This window comes from Coffea eugenioides, chromosome 5 (genome assembly GCF_003713205.1).
Source record: "Coffea eugenioides isolate CCC68of chromosome 5, Ceug_1.0, whole genome shotgun sequence".
Lineage (NCBI taxonomy): Eukaryota > Viridiplantae > Streptophyta > Magnoliopsida > Gentianales > Rubiaceae > Coffea > Coffea eugenioides.
In genome coordinates this window covers 47,195,306-47,211,557 of record NC_040039.1, presented here as the reverse complement: position 1 = coordinate 47,211,557, position 16,252 = coordinate 47,195,306, and the positions used below count along the sequence as shown (strand labels likewise).

The 16,252-nt window shown below is 35.7% G+C and overlaps 3 protein-coding genes across 3 annotated transcripts; all 3 read left to right on the top strand.

The window, feature by feature from the left end:
- Positions 1-366: 366 nt before the first annotated feature.
- On the top strand, positions 367-4,718 carry LOC113772382 (probable sodium/metabolite cotransporter BASS1, chloroplastic). The gene is made up of 7 exons (XM_027316976.1): positions 367-1,040; positions 2,276-2,369; positions 2,473-2,506; positions 2,602-2,656; positions 3,067-3,150; positions 3,223-3,510; positions 4,376-4,718. Exons 1-7 carry the CDS (start codon positions 516-518, stop codon positions 4,526-4,528), a joined length of 1,233 nt encoding a protein of 410 aa, XP_027172777.1. The 5' UTR covers positions 367-515; the 3' UTR covers positions 4,529-4,718.
- Positions 4,719-6,105: 1,387 nt separating this feature from the next.
- Positions 6,106-7,608, top strand: LOC113772308 (protein Jade-1). The gene is made up of 2 exons (XM_027316900.1): positions 6,106-7,256; positions 7,355-7,608. The coding sequence occupies exons 1-2, from the start codon at positions 6,213-6,215 to the stop codon at positions 7,406-7,408; spliced, it is 1,098 nt and encodes a 365-aa protein (XP_027172701.1). The 5' UTR covers positions 6,106-6,212; the 3' UTR covers positions 7,409-7,608.
- Positions 7,609-7,919: 311 nt separating this feature from the next.
- Positions 7,920-14,321, top strand: LOC113771890. The gene is made up of 4 exons (XM_027316438.1): positions 7,920-8,103; positions 11,704-11,913; positions 12,883-13,475; positions 13,659-14,321. Exons 1-4 carry the CDS (start codon positions 7,920-7,922, stop codon positions 14,319-14,321), a joined length of 1,650 nt encoding a protein of 549 aa, XP_027172239.1.
- Positions 14,322-16,252: the final 1,931 nt, after the last annotated feature.

Below are 16,252 nucleotides of genomic sequence, written 5' to 3'. Positions count from 1 at the left end.
ATTTTTGCTTCTCTCCTTGCGCATTTATTAAAATTTACCCCTCCCCAGCTATGAAATATTTATAAATTAAAGAAAAGGAAATTTGACAAACTGTTGTAATGGTATTTGCATCCAAGTACATGTATTATGCTTCAAAATTTTCTTGAAATTCTACATATACAAGTACGTATTGCAGTACAAGTTAGAGAAAAAAAAAAAAAGGTACTGCAGCACAAGTTAGGAAAAAAAATGTGTATTCGTTTATTGTGCAAAGCTAAATTCTAGAATTTTAACAACTTTTTATGATTACTTACTCTCTAACATGTAAGCATTCCTCACTTGATTAATTACACTTGCGCACTTAACTCCGAATATTTTGGGACCCCACTTTACAGGTGGTCTTTGTTTTCATTGTAACCTTAACAAGTCAGCATGCCTCCCTGTGCTGTGTGAGTCCAGGAGGTCCACTGTCCACAATCCATAGTCCACTCTCCGAAGTCCAAACTACAGATTCCAGATTCGGGGTGGGGGTAAATATGCAATCTTCATTGTTCATGATTCATGGAACAGCAAGAACCTGCTACCCAAATTGTAGTAGAATAGGTGGAATAGCTGGGAGTCCCACTTCAAGAAAAAACACATCTTTGAATTTCTCCAATCTCAAACTCGCTAAATCTCAAGAAAACTATCAATTTACAAAACCCATCTCACTAGTCCCAGCTAAACCCAAAAGGTCACTTCTTTGTGGCAATTCTTCGAACGGTACTGTGAGTGCTGATGATGGTGGGAGTAGCAGCATTGCAAGTAATGCTAGCAGTGGCAGGAGTTGGATCGAGGCTGTTGGGGATGCTATTTCTACTGCTTTTCCTTTGTGGGTTGCTATAGGTTGTTTGCTGGGGCTGCTGAAGCCTAGTTCCTATAATTGGGTGCAGCCCAAATGGACTATCATGGGGATCACGCTAACTATGCTTGGCATGGGAATGACTCTCACTTTTGATGATCTTAGAGGTGCTTTGGCTATGCCTAAGGAGTTGTTCACTGGATTTGTGCTCCAATATTCGGTCTGCTTTGCTTCCTTTACTTTTCGGCCTTCCATTTTTCTGTCTTCTCGATGCAGCAAACCAAGTATTGGATTGTTCTTAGAAGCTGTTTATGTGATGAATTGTTTGGAGGCTTGTTCAATACTGACTTTGTTTATTTAGCAGTTCTTTTGCAGTTTGAAAATTTCTAATGGGATTTTCTTCTCATCAGTTTTCTTAATCTGTGGGTGTTGCTTACAATTACACTTACTTAGTGGTAGTATGTAGCCTCGGGTTTTGAGATCTTGTTGAAGAGGGTACACTACTGAATCAAAGTTGCGGGTATAGTTATTTGTTAACTATCTATGGGTGGTTTGAACGAATCTTGGACTGTTGGAAAGCTAGCATTCAATCTCTATTACTTGATTCCAGTTTTTCCTCCTATCCTATGCCACTTGTATAAAGCTTTCTTCTTCTTTTCCTTTTTTTCCCCCGGTAGCTTCAAGATTCAAAGTAGTGCCCTTGTATTATCTACTGACAAAAGTCAAACCGATAAAGTTGCATTAGATGCAGGCCTCAAAAGGGGTATGTTCATTGACATTGATGGTATAATTCCACACATTTTTTGAGCTTGAATTTTGACCAAAATTTGATATGGAGCAGCTATCAGAAATGTTGGAATAGGTTAAGAAGCATTTAAAGTTGCACTTATAGTTAAATGGATCAGTCATTCTTACTGGTCATGCCTTTGATATATGGAGGAGGAGTTGATGCTCTTTTAGTCTGAGTTTTTCTATTTGGCACTTTTGATCCACGGTGTCATCCATTTTACCGTCTTGGAAGTCTTTTCCACAGAAGTTTTGCATCTGTAAATGTGATGCTCCATGCACTCAAAAAATAACTGTAGGCTACCCTAGAGCACTGATGGAAGAAGATGTGCTTTCTGTATGTCTGGTTTCAATGTCATTTAGATTGTGTTTATGGGTGAAAGTGGTATAATTGATGGTTTGGAACACCAATGTTACTACAAACTGTATGATATTTGGATTCAGGCTCTGTGCTGAACTGCTTCTGTTCTTGGTGAGGGAAAATTATCTCACGTTCTCTTTTTCTTCAAAACCAAATACTTGGTTTGTCAGAATGTAAATGTGGCTATTACATAGTGCGGTTCAAATACCTCCTAGTACTAGTGTTTAAACTGAGTACTCCAGGGATATCGGGTTAGTTTGATTTCCAATTTGCCTGTAAGGCTTACAGGACTTATTTACTCCTTGCAGATAATGCCACTATCTGGATTTTTTGTCAGCAAGCTCTTGAATTTGCCATCCCATTATGCGGCTGGCTTAATTTTGGTTGGGTGTTGCCCTGGAGGTATGCCTCCATGCCCTTGGATCTTGTGCATAAACTTTTTGTGGCAGTATTCTTTGTCTTCCCTGTTTTCCTCATACAAGTTATGTCATGTAATGATCCTTAGGAACGGCGAGCAATATTGTCACATATATTGCACGGTAGGTAAAAATATAGAAGGTGCTTATAACAATTTTTTTTTTTTTAAATTTTACATGCCTTGGTTGGGGATCTTAATGGCATTCTTCTGTAACAGCGGAAATGTGGCCCTTTCAGTGTTAATGACTGCTGCTAGCACCCTATCTGCTGTGGTTGGTAACTCGTCTTGCTGTTTCAATATAGTTTTTTTTTTCCTTATTTTTTTAAATTTGATTTCAATGGATACTTTGACTGTTCCATTTGAGAATCAGCGCAACAAATGAATGATTATTGGAATTGCTTCGTTTAACCTTCAAGCATGAGACTCCTATTTACTGTACTAAAAGTAGAAAGGAAAAATGCTCATTCCGATTTACGAGTTCTTATTTGAAATATAGCTGAAAAGTGCTTTAATGCTGTCCATGCACAAAATCTTCCTTTGTTCTTTCAGTACTTCTTAGATGCTTTATTTTAGTTGAAAAGCTAGTCAGATTTGATGCCTGAAAAGGATTATGTATTTTCATGAAGGCACGTCATCAGAACTAATGAAAGCTTTACTGACCGTTTTAAGATTTTGTCTCAGGTTATGACCCCTGCTCTTACTGCAAAACTTGCAGGGCAATATGTTGCTGTAGATGCACCTGGATTATTTATGTCAACCTTGCAGGTAATTCTAACTCCCTGCAACAGCAGGAATTGGTTCTTCGGTTGGTGTTTTCCTGATCATTCTTTCTTGCAGGTTGTGCTTCTACCTGTTCTAGCTGGCGCGTTCCTTAATCAGTATTTCCAGAGCATTGTTAAAATTGTCTCTCCCTTAATGCCACCCATTGCAGTGTTAACTGTGGCAGTTCTGTGTGGAAATGCAATCGCACAGAGTTCTTCTACAATCCTGATGTCTGGTCAACAAGTGGTTTTAGCCACAGTTCTTCTTCATGCATCTGGATTCTTCTTTGGCTATGTGCTCTCAAGGATGCTGGGCCTTGATGTATCTTCATCTAGAACAATTTCAATTGAGGTTGGCATGCAGGTATGTGCTTATGCAAGTTTTATGTAACTAGATTGTGATTCTTTAAACTGTGAGATTCTACAATGGAGCGTGTAGCGCCTTTTAGAAATGGACTAGTTACTTGTCATGGTGTGAAACATTTACCCAGAATTATTCCTACAAGTTTGAGATAATAATGTATATGGGTAGTATCTGAGTAGTGCTCTGCATTATGGGAGTATTGCTTTACCCTTAAGACGTTACCAGCTTAGGTCCAGCACTGTACTAAAAATTGGTGTGTTAGAGCATTTCCAAAATGTCTAAAACCTTCTACCTGTTAACCTTGGGGCTTCACTTGCTGCTCAAAAGAGTAGTGCAGATGAAGATTCAGTAAGATCATAAAACTTTCTACTGTGAATTTTATCTAACCTGCTGGTACTGGTTTACATTTGATGTTATAGTTGCAAGTCAATGGTGAAGCTTGGGCTTCTGGCTGATGAATGAATGTTAGTATGAGCTTTGAGATTCATTGTGATTTTCTGTTTAGGAAAGAGGGCTAGAAAAATATTACCAAAAACACAAGTGGTAGTAAGATGTAGCCTAATAGTGGTGTCGTGCTTTTAAAAGAGAGATGAAAAAGCAAATGAAAGAAAAAAGGAAGTAAGAGCAAATTAGTATAAAACTTGACTTTGATTTATTGACTGAAACAAGAAGGTATGGCGTATCATTTTTGTACCATCTGACAACGGGGTAAGCAAACGCTGAATGGCGACTGCAGCTAAGTGTACAGAATTTTGCCATTTCAAAGATTTGACTAAGTTTTAAGGGAACTAATTGTCCTCTATGAATGTGAATGACGTTATGAAGATAAGTTTGTCACTCACTTTTGCTGCTTGTCTTGTTTCAGAATTCGGTGCTTGGAGTAGTTCTTGCCACTCAACACTTTGGAAATCCTCTGACTGCAGTGCCATGTGCAGTTTCCAGTGTGTGTCACTCGATCTTTGGTAGTGCCTTAGCTGGAATCTGGAGACAATCTGTCCCTACGCAAGTGCAGAATTAGTTCATCACAATTTGTAACTGGATTAAGAAAATGAAGAGATTTAGCATGAGAGAATTGTTCATCGAGACAGGTTTGACAGGCAATCTAAATTTTTTTTTTATCTTACTTTGAAAATGTAAATTATGTGCTTAAAACCAACTGTTACGTACGTACTGATTAAATGCTGGCACATCATTGACTACTTGGTTTCTTTAGCGGCTTATTGAATCTCAATCTATTAGTCCAAATACTTCAGCTCAGTCGTTACTACCGTTAAGTTAATCAACAAAACAAGCAAGAATTATTTCTATAGCTGCAGATTCTGCAAAAGGGAATTCAATGACAGGTTGAATGTTAGTATTTGGAACAGGAGGTGGATTTCTAGCTCGAGTTAGAGCTTTCTACTCTGGTTTTCCATATCACGCACAAGGGAATTCAATCATATAGTATCTGAATTAGACATGCACCTCAGAAAAGAGACTTGATTGACAGTTTGTATAATCTGCCTGCAAATACAAACGTACGAGGACCAACAGCAAAATGAAGCTAATGAGAAATCGCCATCACTTGGGTAAAGTAAAACCCTTTTGGTTTGAAATAAGCTGTTGAACTTTCTCAAAGTCCTGACTTGGGTTGAACGGTCAATTTTGATCCCATCACTAAAAGCAAGAATTTGATAAAATGGCATCTTTTAAACATGTCCCCAAAACTAATTAAAGCTTGGCAGGGAAAGGCAAGTCTTGGGTTTTTTTTTTTTTTTTAAAAAAAATTTACTATTATTAATACCGTGTTTGTCTCAACTTACTAGTAAGCCGAATAAACAAGGAATTTCCCCCTGTAAATTCAGCAAGAAGTACTCTATTTTAAAAACAATCTCAAACTTGAAGGGTCTGTTTGGCAGGTTTGTTTATAGCCTATTTTAGAAATAATACAAAGTTTATAGCCTACAAAAATGATGGAGTTGCTAGGGAGCACCGAATCTAGAGATGACAATTGGGGTGGATGCTTGGATTAATGAGACGGGGATGGGATGGGGGTAAAATGCTCCTCCCATTAAAAAGCGGAACAGGGGACGGGGGACTATACCCCCGCCCCGTCCCCCGCTTAAATAAAATTATATATATATTAATTATATACATAACATATTTAATATTATTAGTTATACTAATAATTATATATCTATATTAACACAAATTATTGATTAGTTATACTAATACATTTATACTAAATTATTAATTATATTTTTTACTAATTATATATTTTTATTAATTATAAACCTTTCCCCCCACGGACACCCACGGGAGAAGTGGAGCGGGGCGAGGGCAAGGGCTAACGGGGCGGGGCGGGGCATTCCTAACCAGGTCTCCATTACTTTACTAATAATTAATCAAGACAAGTGACGCTCGAAGGAAAATTTTTCATCCAAAATTTCGAACAGTGGAAGCCCAAAAATTTTACATGAGCCCAACCCGCCAAATTCAAACTAGAAACTCAGAAAACAGGTCTCTTTTTGCCGCTTTTTCTTCCCACCTTCACTTTTGCTCAGTTTCTAACCCCAATCTCCCCAAGAGCAGACAGACTTTCAAAAGTCTCCAAATACATGCTTCTCCAAACCTTCCCCAGTTCTCAATCCCACATTTATCTTCTCCAAATCTCAATCCTACATCATTAATATCGGTATTCTGTGCGACAATTCGTTGAACAAATGGGGAACAAGCTTCATGAGTTGCCTCCCCTCAAGAGGTACAGGCTCATTCAACAAGAAGAAAAGCTGACCCAGAACATCCATCCAAACCACCGCAATTTTCCAGCCCCCTCGTGCCTTCCCGCTAAAAAACGCAAAGAATCCCGCAATCTCCTCCCAATAGATCCCATTTCCAACACAGCCACCTATTCTTTACCTGCCAAGAAAAGAGTTTGGGCCATCCAACCATTCGATCTCAATATCGAATATCATCAGCCTTTCTTGGATAATACCGAGAAATCCCAGAAGGTGTCTGAAGAGGTAAACCAAATCCCAGATGCCAAAGTTGACAGTAACGCACGTGAAGGCAAGAACAAAGCAGAAGACAAGGAGGACAAAGTATCTGAAAGTGAAATCCAGGACAAGGAAGGAAATATTCGACTTGAAGAATTAAATGAAGAAAATAAGGAGCATGTAGACAACGGCGATGGCGATGACGAGGATGATGGGATTTTATGTGCTATCTGTGAAAGCACAGACGGAGATCCTTCAGATCCAATTGTTTTTTGTGATGGCTGTGAGCTAATGGTCCATGCAACTTGCTATGGTCACCCTTTTACAAAAGGTATCCCAGATGGTGATTGGTTTTGTGCAAAATGCTTGGCTTCTCAATCACCTTATAGGACCAATACCTCCAATCATATTAAGCCATTTTCTTGCTGTCTCTGCCCTGTGACTGGTGGTGCTCTGAAGCCCACAACGGATAAAGGCAAATGGGCTCATCTTGTTTGTGCACTTTTCGTTCCTGAGGCATTTTTTAGTGACCCTGAAGGCAGAGAAGGGATTGACGTAACTAAGGTTCCAGCCAGGAGATGGAAGCAGAAGTGCTATATTTGCAAATCCAAGAATGGTTGTGCCATCGATTGCTCTGAGCCCAGATGTCCATTGGCTTTTCATGTGACTTGTGCGCTGAAAGAAAATCTTTGCATTGAGTACTCTGAAGGAAGGAATAAAAAAGTCATTGTTGCTGGTTTTTGTGGAACTCACTCTGATCTATGGGAAAAGGTGAATTTCTACTTCTGCTTTAGATATTGTGCGAGAGTTTCTTTTTCTTTACTTTTTTTTTTTTTTTTTGGTTTTAAGGGATGTTTTTCTCTTGCCAGCAACAGGGAAGTGGGAAGTACAAGATTGTGGCAAGGGATAAGCACGAGAAGTAGCAAAGATCTGTGGGTTGTGGGATCAAGAAGCACTATCTGATGAAATGCTAATTTTGCCTTGGATTTGTTGGTATTAGGAAATTGGCTGATTTGTGTTACGTGGGATTTTGTCATCGTTATAGGCAATCGTTTGATTTAGCGTGTAATATGTGGATTCAGCCATTACAGAAAGTTTGATTCATTGTCATTCTTTGGTTTCATAGAGTATATTTACTTCGGTAAATAATTTTGTTTATACTAGTCTAACCATGCTACGCACAGTAGAATGTTATGAAAAAATAAATAAATAGTTATAGGAATATATAATACATAAAAATTTAACAAATAGTAGTAGTTTAACATACGAAATATCAAACAATTTTTAGCTACCCTTCCTCCTTTTGGATTTATAAATCAAATGATTTAGGTTAATCATTCAATGAGTCGAACTTTCTGGATGAAGAATTTATATTTTCTGATTTTAAACACAAGTTTGTTACCCCATTTGTAAAATAGATCCACCGCCTAAATTATGGGCAACTTCGGTGGCTTTTGCATTCGTGCTTCAGTTGTGTGCTTGGTCAACTTTGGTGGCTTTTGTGTTTGTGTTTCAGAGTTCAGATGTGTATTTGTATCTTCATCGTATATAGTTGTAGTTGCTTCAGCTCCACTGGTGAGTAGGCGGTGGGTGGTGTCCGAAGCTTTCTGTGGGAGCTGTACAAAGCTCTCTTGTCTGTGTAATCTTGAGAGAAAGCCATGTGAAAAGCAACATATTGGATGTGTTTCTTTCTCCAATTGAAGACCTGGATTTGGCGGTTTTACAAGGTGAAGTTTTCGCACTCCCACCTAACTGATCTTGTGAGCAAGCCATCTCAAAAGCAATTTCTTCTTCCAATTAAAAGCTTCGGGTTCCATAATTTTGCGAGTTGAACTCTTTGCTTTATTTCTGCCTTTTGGCCCTTTTTTTCCTTATAATGTGAGGTCTAATGAGTCCAAATGTTTGTTCAAATCATTGCAATGGTTCACCGAAGGGTGTTAAAAATTTTAGAGAAATTTTATAGGTTTCAACTGTTGTGAAATGGGAGCCATTGTTAGACTTGCTATGGCCATCTTGCTGCATGATTATGGTTTTTCTAGTGATCAGTTTTTATGTTTTTGTCCCACTTGAAAGAATTTGCAGAACAATTGAGTGCATATGATGTATCTACAGGGATTTTTCTAATGCATTGATTACGCATTTTAAGTACAGTTTTGGCCTCAATAAAGGCCTATCTGTCCTTCAAATTTCTTTCATTTAATATGAATGTGTATCGTCTTTGTTGGGTATATTTACTTAGACCAAGTGATGTCATCCTGTATTTTACAAAATTATATCTGTCAACTGTACTTGTTTAACCTAGCACAAGTTAATCACTTCTATGGCATGGTGAAAGTAGAGATTGAAAGTAAAACGACAAGAGATCCCATCCAATTAATGATCTCTTTCTTGGTTGATTAGGTAATTGTTGATCATTCATTTTTTATCTGCTCTAAATTAAAGGTAAGCATATCTCCGGTGCCAGCATCACTTGTATGCACAAATTCATAATACTCGCATGTAGGATCAAGTTTGCTCTTATGCAATTATGTCTTGATGTCTTGTCTTGTTGAATTAAAATTACTGGCTACTCTCTAAGGCCATTAATTTCAGAGTAAGATTATTATAGAATTTACTGGCTTGCCCAATTTGGACCATGTAACAACCTATTACAGTTAGTTTATCTTTATTGTTCCAGCAAAAAAAATCTCGTTGCATTGACTGTTAGATCGTTGATAATTTATTGCAGTTATGAAATACTAATATATCAATACTAATATATCGTATTGATATCTCACGTTAAGTCAATTAGTAGTCCAAGTCCAGTAGGTACAAAAATCTCTTCAGCATCATAAATAAATTGAGTAAACAAATAACGACAATAACTAATTTACCTAAAGTCAAATTCCCCATAGTTACTAGCACCCATCATGTATTTAATATATAACCATTTTATATTAATTCACTTGTCTTCATTTGATCTTCTTTAACATAGACCCAGGGCAACCTCACGCATCACGTGAGGCTGAAAAAAACTAGTAATAAAAAAGATGTGGATTCAGCCGTTACATAAAGTTTGATTCATTGGCATTCTCTGGTTTCATGGAGTATCTTTACTTCGGTAAACAATTTTTGTTTATACTAGTCTAGAATCCATGCTATGCACGGTAGAATGTTATGAAAAAATAATATATAATACATAAAAATTTAACAAATAGTAGTAGCTTAACCTATGAAATATCAAACAATTTTTAGCTACCCTTCCTCCTTTTGGATTTATAAATCAAATGATTTAGATTAATCATTCAATGAATCAAACTTTCTGGTGAAGAATTTATAAATGGATATGGATGAAAATATATAAATGGATAGAGATAAAGATAATAATATGTAAAAAATCTAGCATTTGTCTAGATATTCTCGTAATCTGAAAAACAAATAATAAATCTAGAAACCAAAGTAGATCTTGGAGATAAAAAAAAAGAATTCACAATAATAATTTAGATTAGGATAATACATAATAAAAAATATGTATGGACCAGAAATCAATTTAGAGTTTGAAAATTAAGATTTTGGAATCAACTCATTACATTTTAGAAATTAAAATAAATAGAAAATTTATAAAAAAGGAATTGAGAGTTTGAAAATAATTTAACTTTTGAAATGATGAGAATACAGTTGACAATCACGCTATTGAAATCAACTCATTACATTTTACGAATTAAAATAAATAAAAAAATCTGCAAAAAAGGAATTGAGAGTTTGGAAATAATTTAAATTTTGAAATGATGAGAATATATTCTACAATCAAGATTTTGAAATTAACTCATTACATTTTAGGATTTAAAATAAAAAGAAAATCTAAAAAAAAAAGGAATTGAGAATTTGGAGGTCTAGGATGACTTCTAACCAAAAACCCTTCTGTAATTTATATAGATACAGATTGCCTTTTTATATGATTGAATGATATTAGAATTGTAACTTATCCAAGGTATCGGCTCATTTTCCTCAAAATGATTCTAATTGGCACGAGGAATACACCTTGCTGCATTAATTATGGATTAAAAATGCATTACGATTTGCTGAGTTTTCAACTTAACTTCTTATGGTTTGAAAATTTACATTTAGTTTCTCATGGTTTTAACTAAATTGAAATTGAGATAGAAATTGTCTAAACTATATATTGATGCAAAATGTCAAAATTGCCCTTTAAAAATAATAGGATTACATATCAAAAAATTCTTTATGATTTGCCAAATGTTCAATTTAACTCCTTGTTGTTCGAAAAACTACATTCTAGCTCTTGTGGTAAATAATCTGTATAAGTCTTTTAACAACTACATTTTTAACTCTCTAGGTTCGAAAACCTATATTCTACTTGCTCATGATAAACAATCTCAATGAGTTCTTTAACAATTTCGGAAACCTACATTTTAGTTGTCATGATAAACAATGTCAACAAATTCTTTAATAACTATATTCTTAACGTTCTATGGTTCGAAAACCTACATTCTAACCCCTCATGATAAACAATTTCAATGAGTCCTTTAATAATCACATTCTTCTAGCTCGGAAAATGACCGTGGTAGAAACGTTTGAATGGAGTAGAAGAAAATTAATGCAATGAATTCAATTTAATTCAAACCACGAGGGGCTAGAATGTAAGTTTACAAAGTATAGGGAGTTAAGTTCAACATTCGGCAAATTACATGGGGCTTTTTGATATTTAATCCTATTGTTTGTAAAAGGCAATAATGTTATTTCATGTGCAACCATTAGTTTAGACTGTCCAAATTTCAGTTTAGTTAAAATCACTAGTGGCTAGAATATAGATTTATGAACCATAAGGAGTTGAATTAAACATTCGGCAAGCCATAAGGGGCTTTTTGATACCCATAGTTTATCTACAAAATCTTTTTTTTTTTTTTGAGGCTTTGGCTGGAGGAGGCTGACAAGTGACAATCTTTAAAGATTGCGAAAGCATTACATAAATGATCGGCATTGCCAAAATGGCAATTATCTGGGAATATAATGGGTTTTTGTTTTTATTTCCCATGGTCATTTAGGACACAACACTTAGTATATATAAAGCTTGAAAGTGTACCACTATGTGCATGAGCAACTGGATTCGGCATAAGTAAATGATTAAACAGCTACCTATCGAATTTCGAACACTTGAAAATGGGGCAGCAGCCATTTTGGTTTTTTCTTGAACTCTGTTATGTTGCTATTTTCTTAGTGGCTTTGAGGCCAAATAGGGTTGCAGGGTGTGGGAAAGAAGAGTTTGAATCAGCCATAGGTGATCCGGGGATGAAAAGAGATGGTCTCAGAGTAGCAATTGAGGCATGGAACCAGTGCAACGAGGTTCACAAAGAAGCCCCTCAAATGGGAAGCCCCAGGCGAGCTGATTGCTTTGATCTCCACAAACACACTCGTCCAACTTCACATGGTAACTCCTCCAACTCCTTTGTGAGGCATAATTTGTTTCTTCCCGCTTGCAAGGTTGTTTTTTTGTTGTAATTTTTTCTAATTAAATGTGCTTGTGAGATAATAATGCGAGCATATACAATTTGTAGAGAATTAACTATTTCATGTTCTGGAAAAATATTTTTAAAGGATTCAAATGCTAAATGACATATTTCATCTTTTTCCTAAAAATAAATCTTGTAAACCAAGCATATACAATTTGTAGAGAATTAGAATCTCATATATGATTTGCTTGTTTTGTCATTTCTATTGAATTTATTATTTATAATTTTGTATTTTATTTTTTACGAGTCATAAAAAATTTATTATTCTATGCCTTCTTCCAAAATAAATTGTATTTTCCCTTTCAGTTTGCCATTTTATGAGGGATAAAAAGTTTCAAGTTCATGATGGTCCCTTTTTTTTTTATTTTGGTTTAGAATTTGAGAACTTACTATCTCTTTGTAATTAACAAAATTGACAGTATAATAATAAGTCATTTTAGGAACCTTGACAGTATTATGCATCTTTTGGACAAAAAGGAAAAACAATAGCATAAAGTTAGCCATACTCTTGTTCTTAGTTTTATAAAAAAGAATTATTAGATTTCTAAACTTATGTTAAAAAAAAGAATGATAACTAAACAAAAAAAGGGAAACAAAAAGAAGAAACGAAGTTGAAGCACAAACACTTGTCAAACTTTCGCCTCAATTCTGTTGATTTCTTTGAAATGGTTTTTCTTGTCATTTACGAAATTTTTTTCTTACTAAAAGCAACATTCCACAACATAAAAACCTAGATAGTTACTATGCATCTTCAATTGATCATCTGGCCTTTTCAAGAAAAAGAAGATTTTGATCTTGTTTTATATTAAGACCTTGCATCTTTACTGTACTGCAGATTTTTTATTGATTCATACAGAATAAATGCCATTACTTGTATAATCTGGCAGTCAAGTTGGTTCACAAGGTAAAGAAAAAAGACAATAAGCTTGGCATAGCAAATGCTAGAGCCCAAGGCTTCAAGAACATCAGTGTCGATCAGTATGCAGCATGGAAAGAGCTATTCTTAGGTAAGAAATGCCAGGTGAAAGACAAGCCAAGGCCCTGGCAATTCTGGATGATTATGCTGAAGAGTGGAAACACAGACACATTAGCTGCTATTTGTCGCAAAGATGGCAAGAAATCCAAGCCATTTCCACCGGGGCCTCGTTTTCCATGCTTTGGCAAAGGTTGTATGAACATGCCGAGGATATATCATCAGTATACTAAAGTGCAGAAGCATAAAAAACATAGGAAAAATCTAAGAGGAAGTTTTTTCGGTACATGGGATTTGGACATGGATATAAAAAACGCAGCTTGTAGGAATGACACTTCGTATTATTCAGTTGTATGGAAGAAGAAGATTGGCAAGGGAAGTTGGGTTTTTCATCATCTTCTCAAGACATCATCCAAGTACCCCTGGTTAATGCTCTACTTGAGATCAGATGCCACAAGGGGATTCTCTGGGGGCTACCATTACCAAACCAGAGGAATGTCCAAAATTGTGAGTGCCTCTTATCCACATACCAAATTCTGGGAGTCATGTTGCATATTTTGGCTTAGGAATAATCTTTACTTGTCAATGTTAGAGCAAAACTGCTTTTTTTTTTTTTTTGGCTTTTCTAATTGTCATAATGTTTGGGACTATTTCATAATCAGCTAATGCAACTCAATTTTGGCTTGGAAGATTCCCAAATCACCACATTTCAAAGTCAAATTCACATTGAAAATAAAGAGAGGAGGAGGTCGAAATAGCCAATTCTACCTCATGGACATAGGTAGCTGCTGGAAAAACAATGGAAAACGTTGCAATGGAGATGTGACCACAGACGTTACGCGATATAGTGAAATGATTATAAACCCCAGCACACAATCCTGGTGCAAAGCAAGTGATATCAGTAAGTGCCCCCCTTACCACACCTTTCCAAATGGAACTCGAGTTCATCGCGGTGATAAGGAACGCTTTCCTTATGATGCTTACCACCTTTACTGTGCTCCCGGCAATGCTAAGTATCTTGAGGAACCATACAACCTATGTGATCATTATAGCAATCCTCAGCCTCAGGAAATATTGCAGATTCTACCTCATCCTGTTTGGGGAGATTATGGATATCCGACAAGGAAGGGTGAAGGCTGGATCGGGGATGCAAGGACTTGGGAACTTGATGTTGGAAGACTTTCACAATCTCTTTATTTCTACCAGGATCCAGGCACTAAACCAGCGAAGAGACATTGGCCATCTGTGGACTTGGGAACTGAGATTTATCTCAGTGGCAATGAAATAGCTGAATGGAGTGTAAGTGACTTTGACATAATAGTTCCAAAGAAACACTATCGCGATTTTCGGTGAACGAACATTGTTGAGGTTGAATTTGTGATTATGACTTAGCAATTTCCTTTAGATATAGATGTTTCAAGCTCATCTCTTACTCTATTGACGACACTCACATAATTGTCGAAGTTCGGCGAAGTTAAAATCAACTGAAGCAAACTGAGGTAGACTGGCATTACAAGAACAACTGTTTAATCCAACCTCCATCCGATAAAATAATACATAGACATGACATAGTAACAATAGTTAGTTGAGCGCAAAATCAAAATGCACTCTTTTTTTTTATTTTTTATTACACCCTTCTTCAAAAGAACATCTTGATTATGCTTAATCGAAGGGTAATATTTGTCTTTGTGTTCTTACATAGATGTTAGATCACATCTTTCTCCCCAAATTATTGCTTTCATTCGCATAATTTGAAGTCATTTTCATGTAATTCAACTATATCATTAAGTTGAATAGTTTAGAGTTTATTCAATCGATCGAATGGTATCAGAGAAAATTGAAAAGTTTATGGGCCGCACTGATGCAATTGGACAATGAGGGGCTGGGGCAAAGTAAAAACTCTATATATCTTCGGGGTGCATTTTGTAATCAATAGTCAAAGTTGTTAGTGGCAATCTTCTATCACAGGGGTGTAATCAATTTGAGTCTAGTTCAAGTAGTACACGGCTCGAACTTGACTCGAGTTAAAAAACTTGAACTTGATTTCGATTTTATTTTGTATTATTCGAGTTTAACCTCGAGCTTGTGCTCATTGAACCCAATAAAGCTTATTTCGAACTCAATCGAGCTTAATCGAATTTTAAAAATATAAATTGATATTTTATATAATTTTAAATAAGGGACAAAATAGATATATCATACTAATAATTAAAAAATTAAAAAAAAATACATGTGAAGGTCGATGAGCTTTCAAATTTCACATATTAAGTTCAAACTTGACTTGTCAAATAATTCGAACTACTCAAAGTCAAGCTCAAAATGATCAATATAAGTTCGAAATTGAGTTTTGATTGAGCAAACTTGTGAGTTACTCCATTAAATTCGATTCGTTTACACTCTATTCCACTCTTCACGCCTCAATAAAAGTGGTCAATGACAAACTTCCTACTTGCACTTGTTTAAGCTTATCAACATTCATTTCACCTTTGAATCTTCAAACTTGGTTTTCTTTTTCTTTTTCTTTTTCTTTTTTCCTTTATTTTTTTTTTTTGGCAAACTCCCCACTTGCAGTTATTTACGCTTATTAACATTAGTTTCACCTTTGAATATTCAAACTTTGGTTTTTTTTTTTTTATTTCACATTTTTTTGGGCAAATTTCCCACTTGCAGTTACTTGAGCTTATTAACCTTCCACTTACAGCGTAAAAATAAAAAAGCTTACTAAGCTTAATTTGACCTTTGAATCTTCAAACTAGGTTTCTTTCTTTTTTTAATTTCACATTTTTTTTTAGGGCAAACTTCCCTGTTGCAGTTATTTAGGCTTATTAACATTAATTTCACCTTTGGATCTTCAAACTTGGTTTCAATCCTAAATCTCTTGATCATGCCTCAAAGGTTATCAATATCCTGGAGGGACAGGTTCTTACTGTTCTGTAACCTCAGTTAATTATCAAATGTTTTAGCTGACATGCGTCAAATTTGCAGAATCAATTTAATCAATCTCATCTATGGTCATTTGAGCTAAGATCACTAGAAAAACTGTCCATTATTTTGGTAGCAAAAGATGTTTTGGTCGCTATCAACTAAAACCCTGAACGGTTTTAATTGTTTTCTTGCACTTCACGAAGATGCAAGGTTGCTTAAATCTAATTAAAGTCAGAGTAATTCGATAGCAACTCTTTTCTTGGCAGCAAGCAATTCTCACTAAATAATGTTGTAGAAAATAGAAGGTGGAAGTAATTGCAGGCTAAAAAGTCAACATGTACTATAATCTTCCCCATGGA

Bases quoted from the DNA above. Each gene is read 5' to 3' on its own strand.
- LOC113772382 (XM_027316976.1), top strand. From the start codon at position 516: ATGCAATCTTCATTGTTCATGATTCATGGAACAGCAAGAACCTGCTAC. The intron at 2,507-2,601 runs GTAGGTAAAAAT...CTTCTGTAACAG, and splicing joins ATTGTCACATATATTGCACG to CGGAAATGTGGCCCTTTCAG. The intron at 3,151-3,222 runs GTAATTCTAACT...TCTTTCTTGCAG, and splicing joins TATTTATGTCAACCTTGCAG to GTTGTGCTTCTACCTGTTCT.
- LOC113772308 (XM_027316900.1), top strand. From the start codon at position 6,213: ATGGGGAACAAGCTTCATGAGTTGCCTCCCCTCAAGAGGTACAGGCTC. The intron at 7,257-7,354 runs GTGAATTTCTAC...TTCTCTTGCCAG, and splicing joins ACTCTGATCTATGGGAAAAG to CAACAGGGAAGTGGGAAGTA.
- LOC113771890 (XM_027316438.1), top strand. From the start codon at position 7,920: ATGGGCAACTTCGGTGGCTTTTGCATTCGTGCTTCAGTTGTGTGCTTG. The intron at 11,914-12,882 runs GTAACTCCTCCA...ATAATCTGGCAG, and splicing joins CACTCGTCCAACTTCACATG to TCAAGTTGGTTCACAAGGTA. The intron at 13,476-13,658 runs GTGAGTGCCTCT...TTGGCTTGGAAG, and splicing joins CCAGAGGAATGTCCAAAATT to ATTCCCAAATCACCACATTT.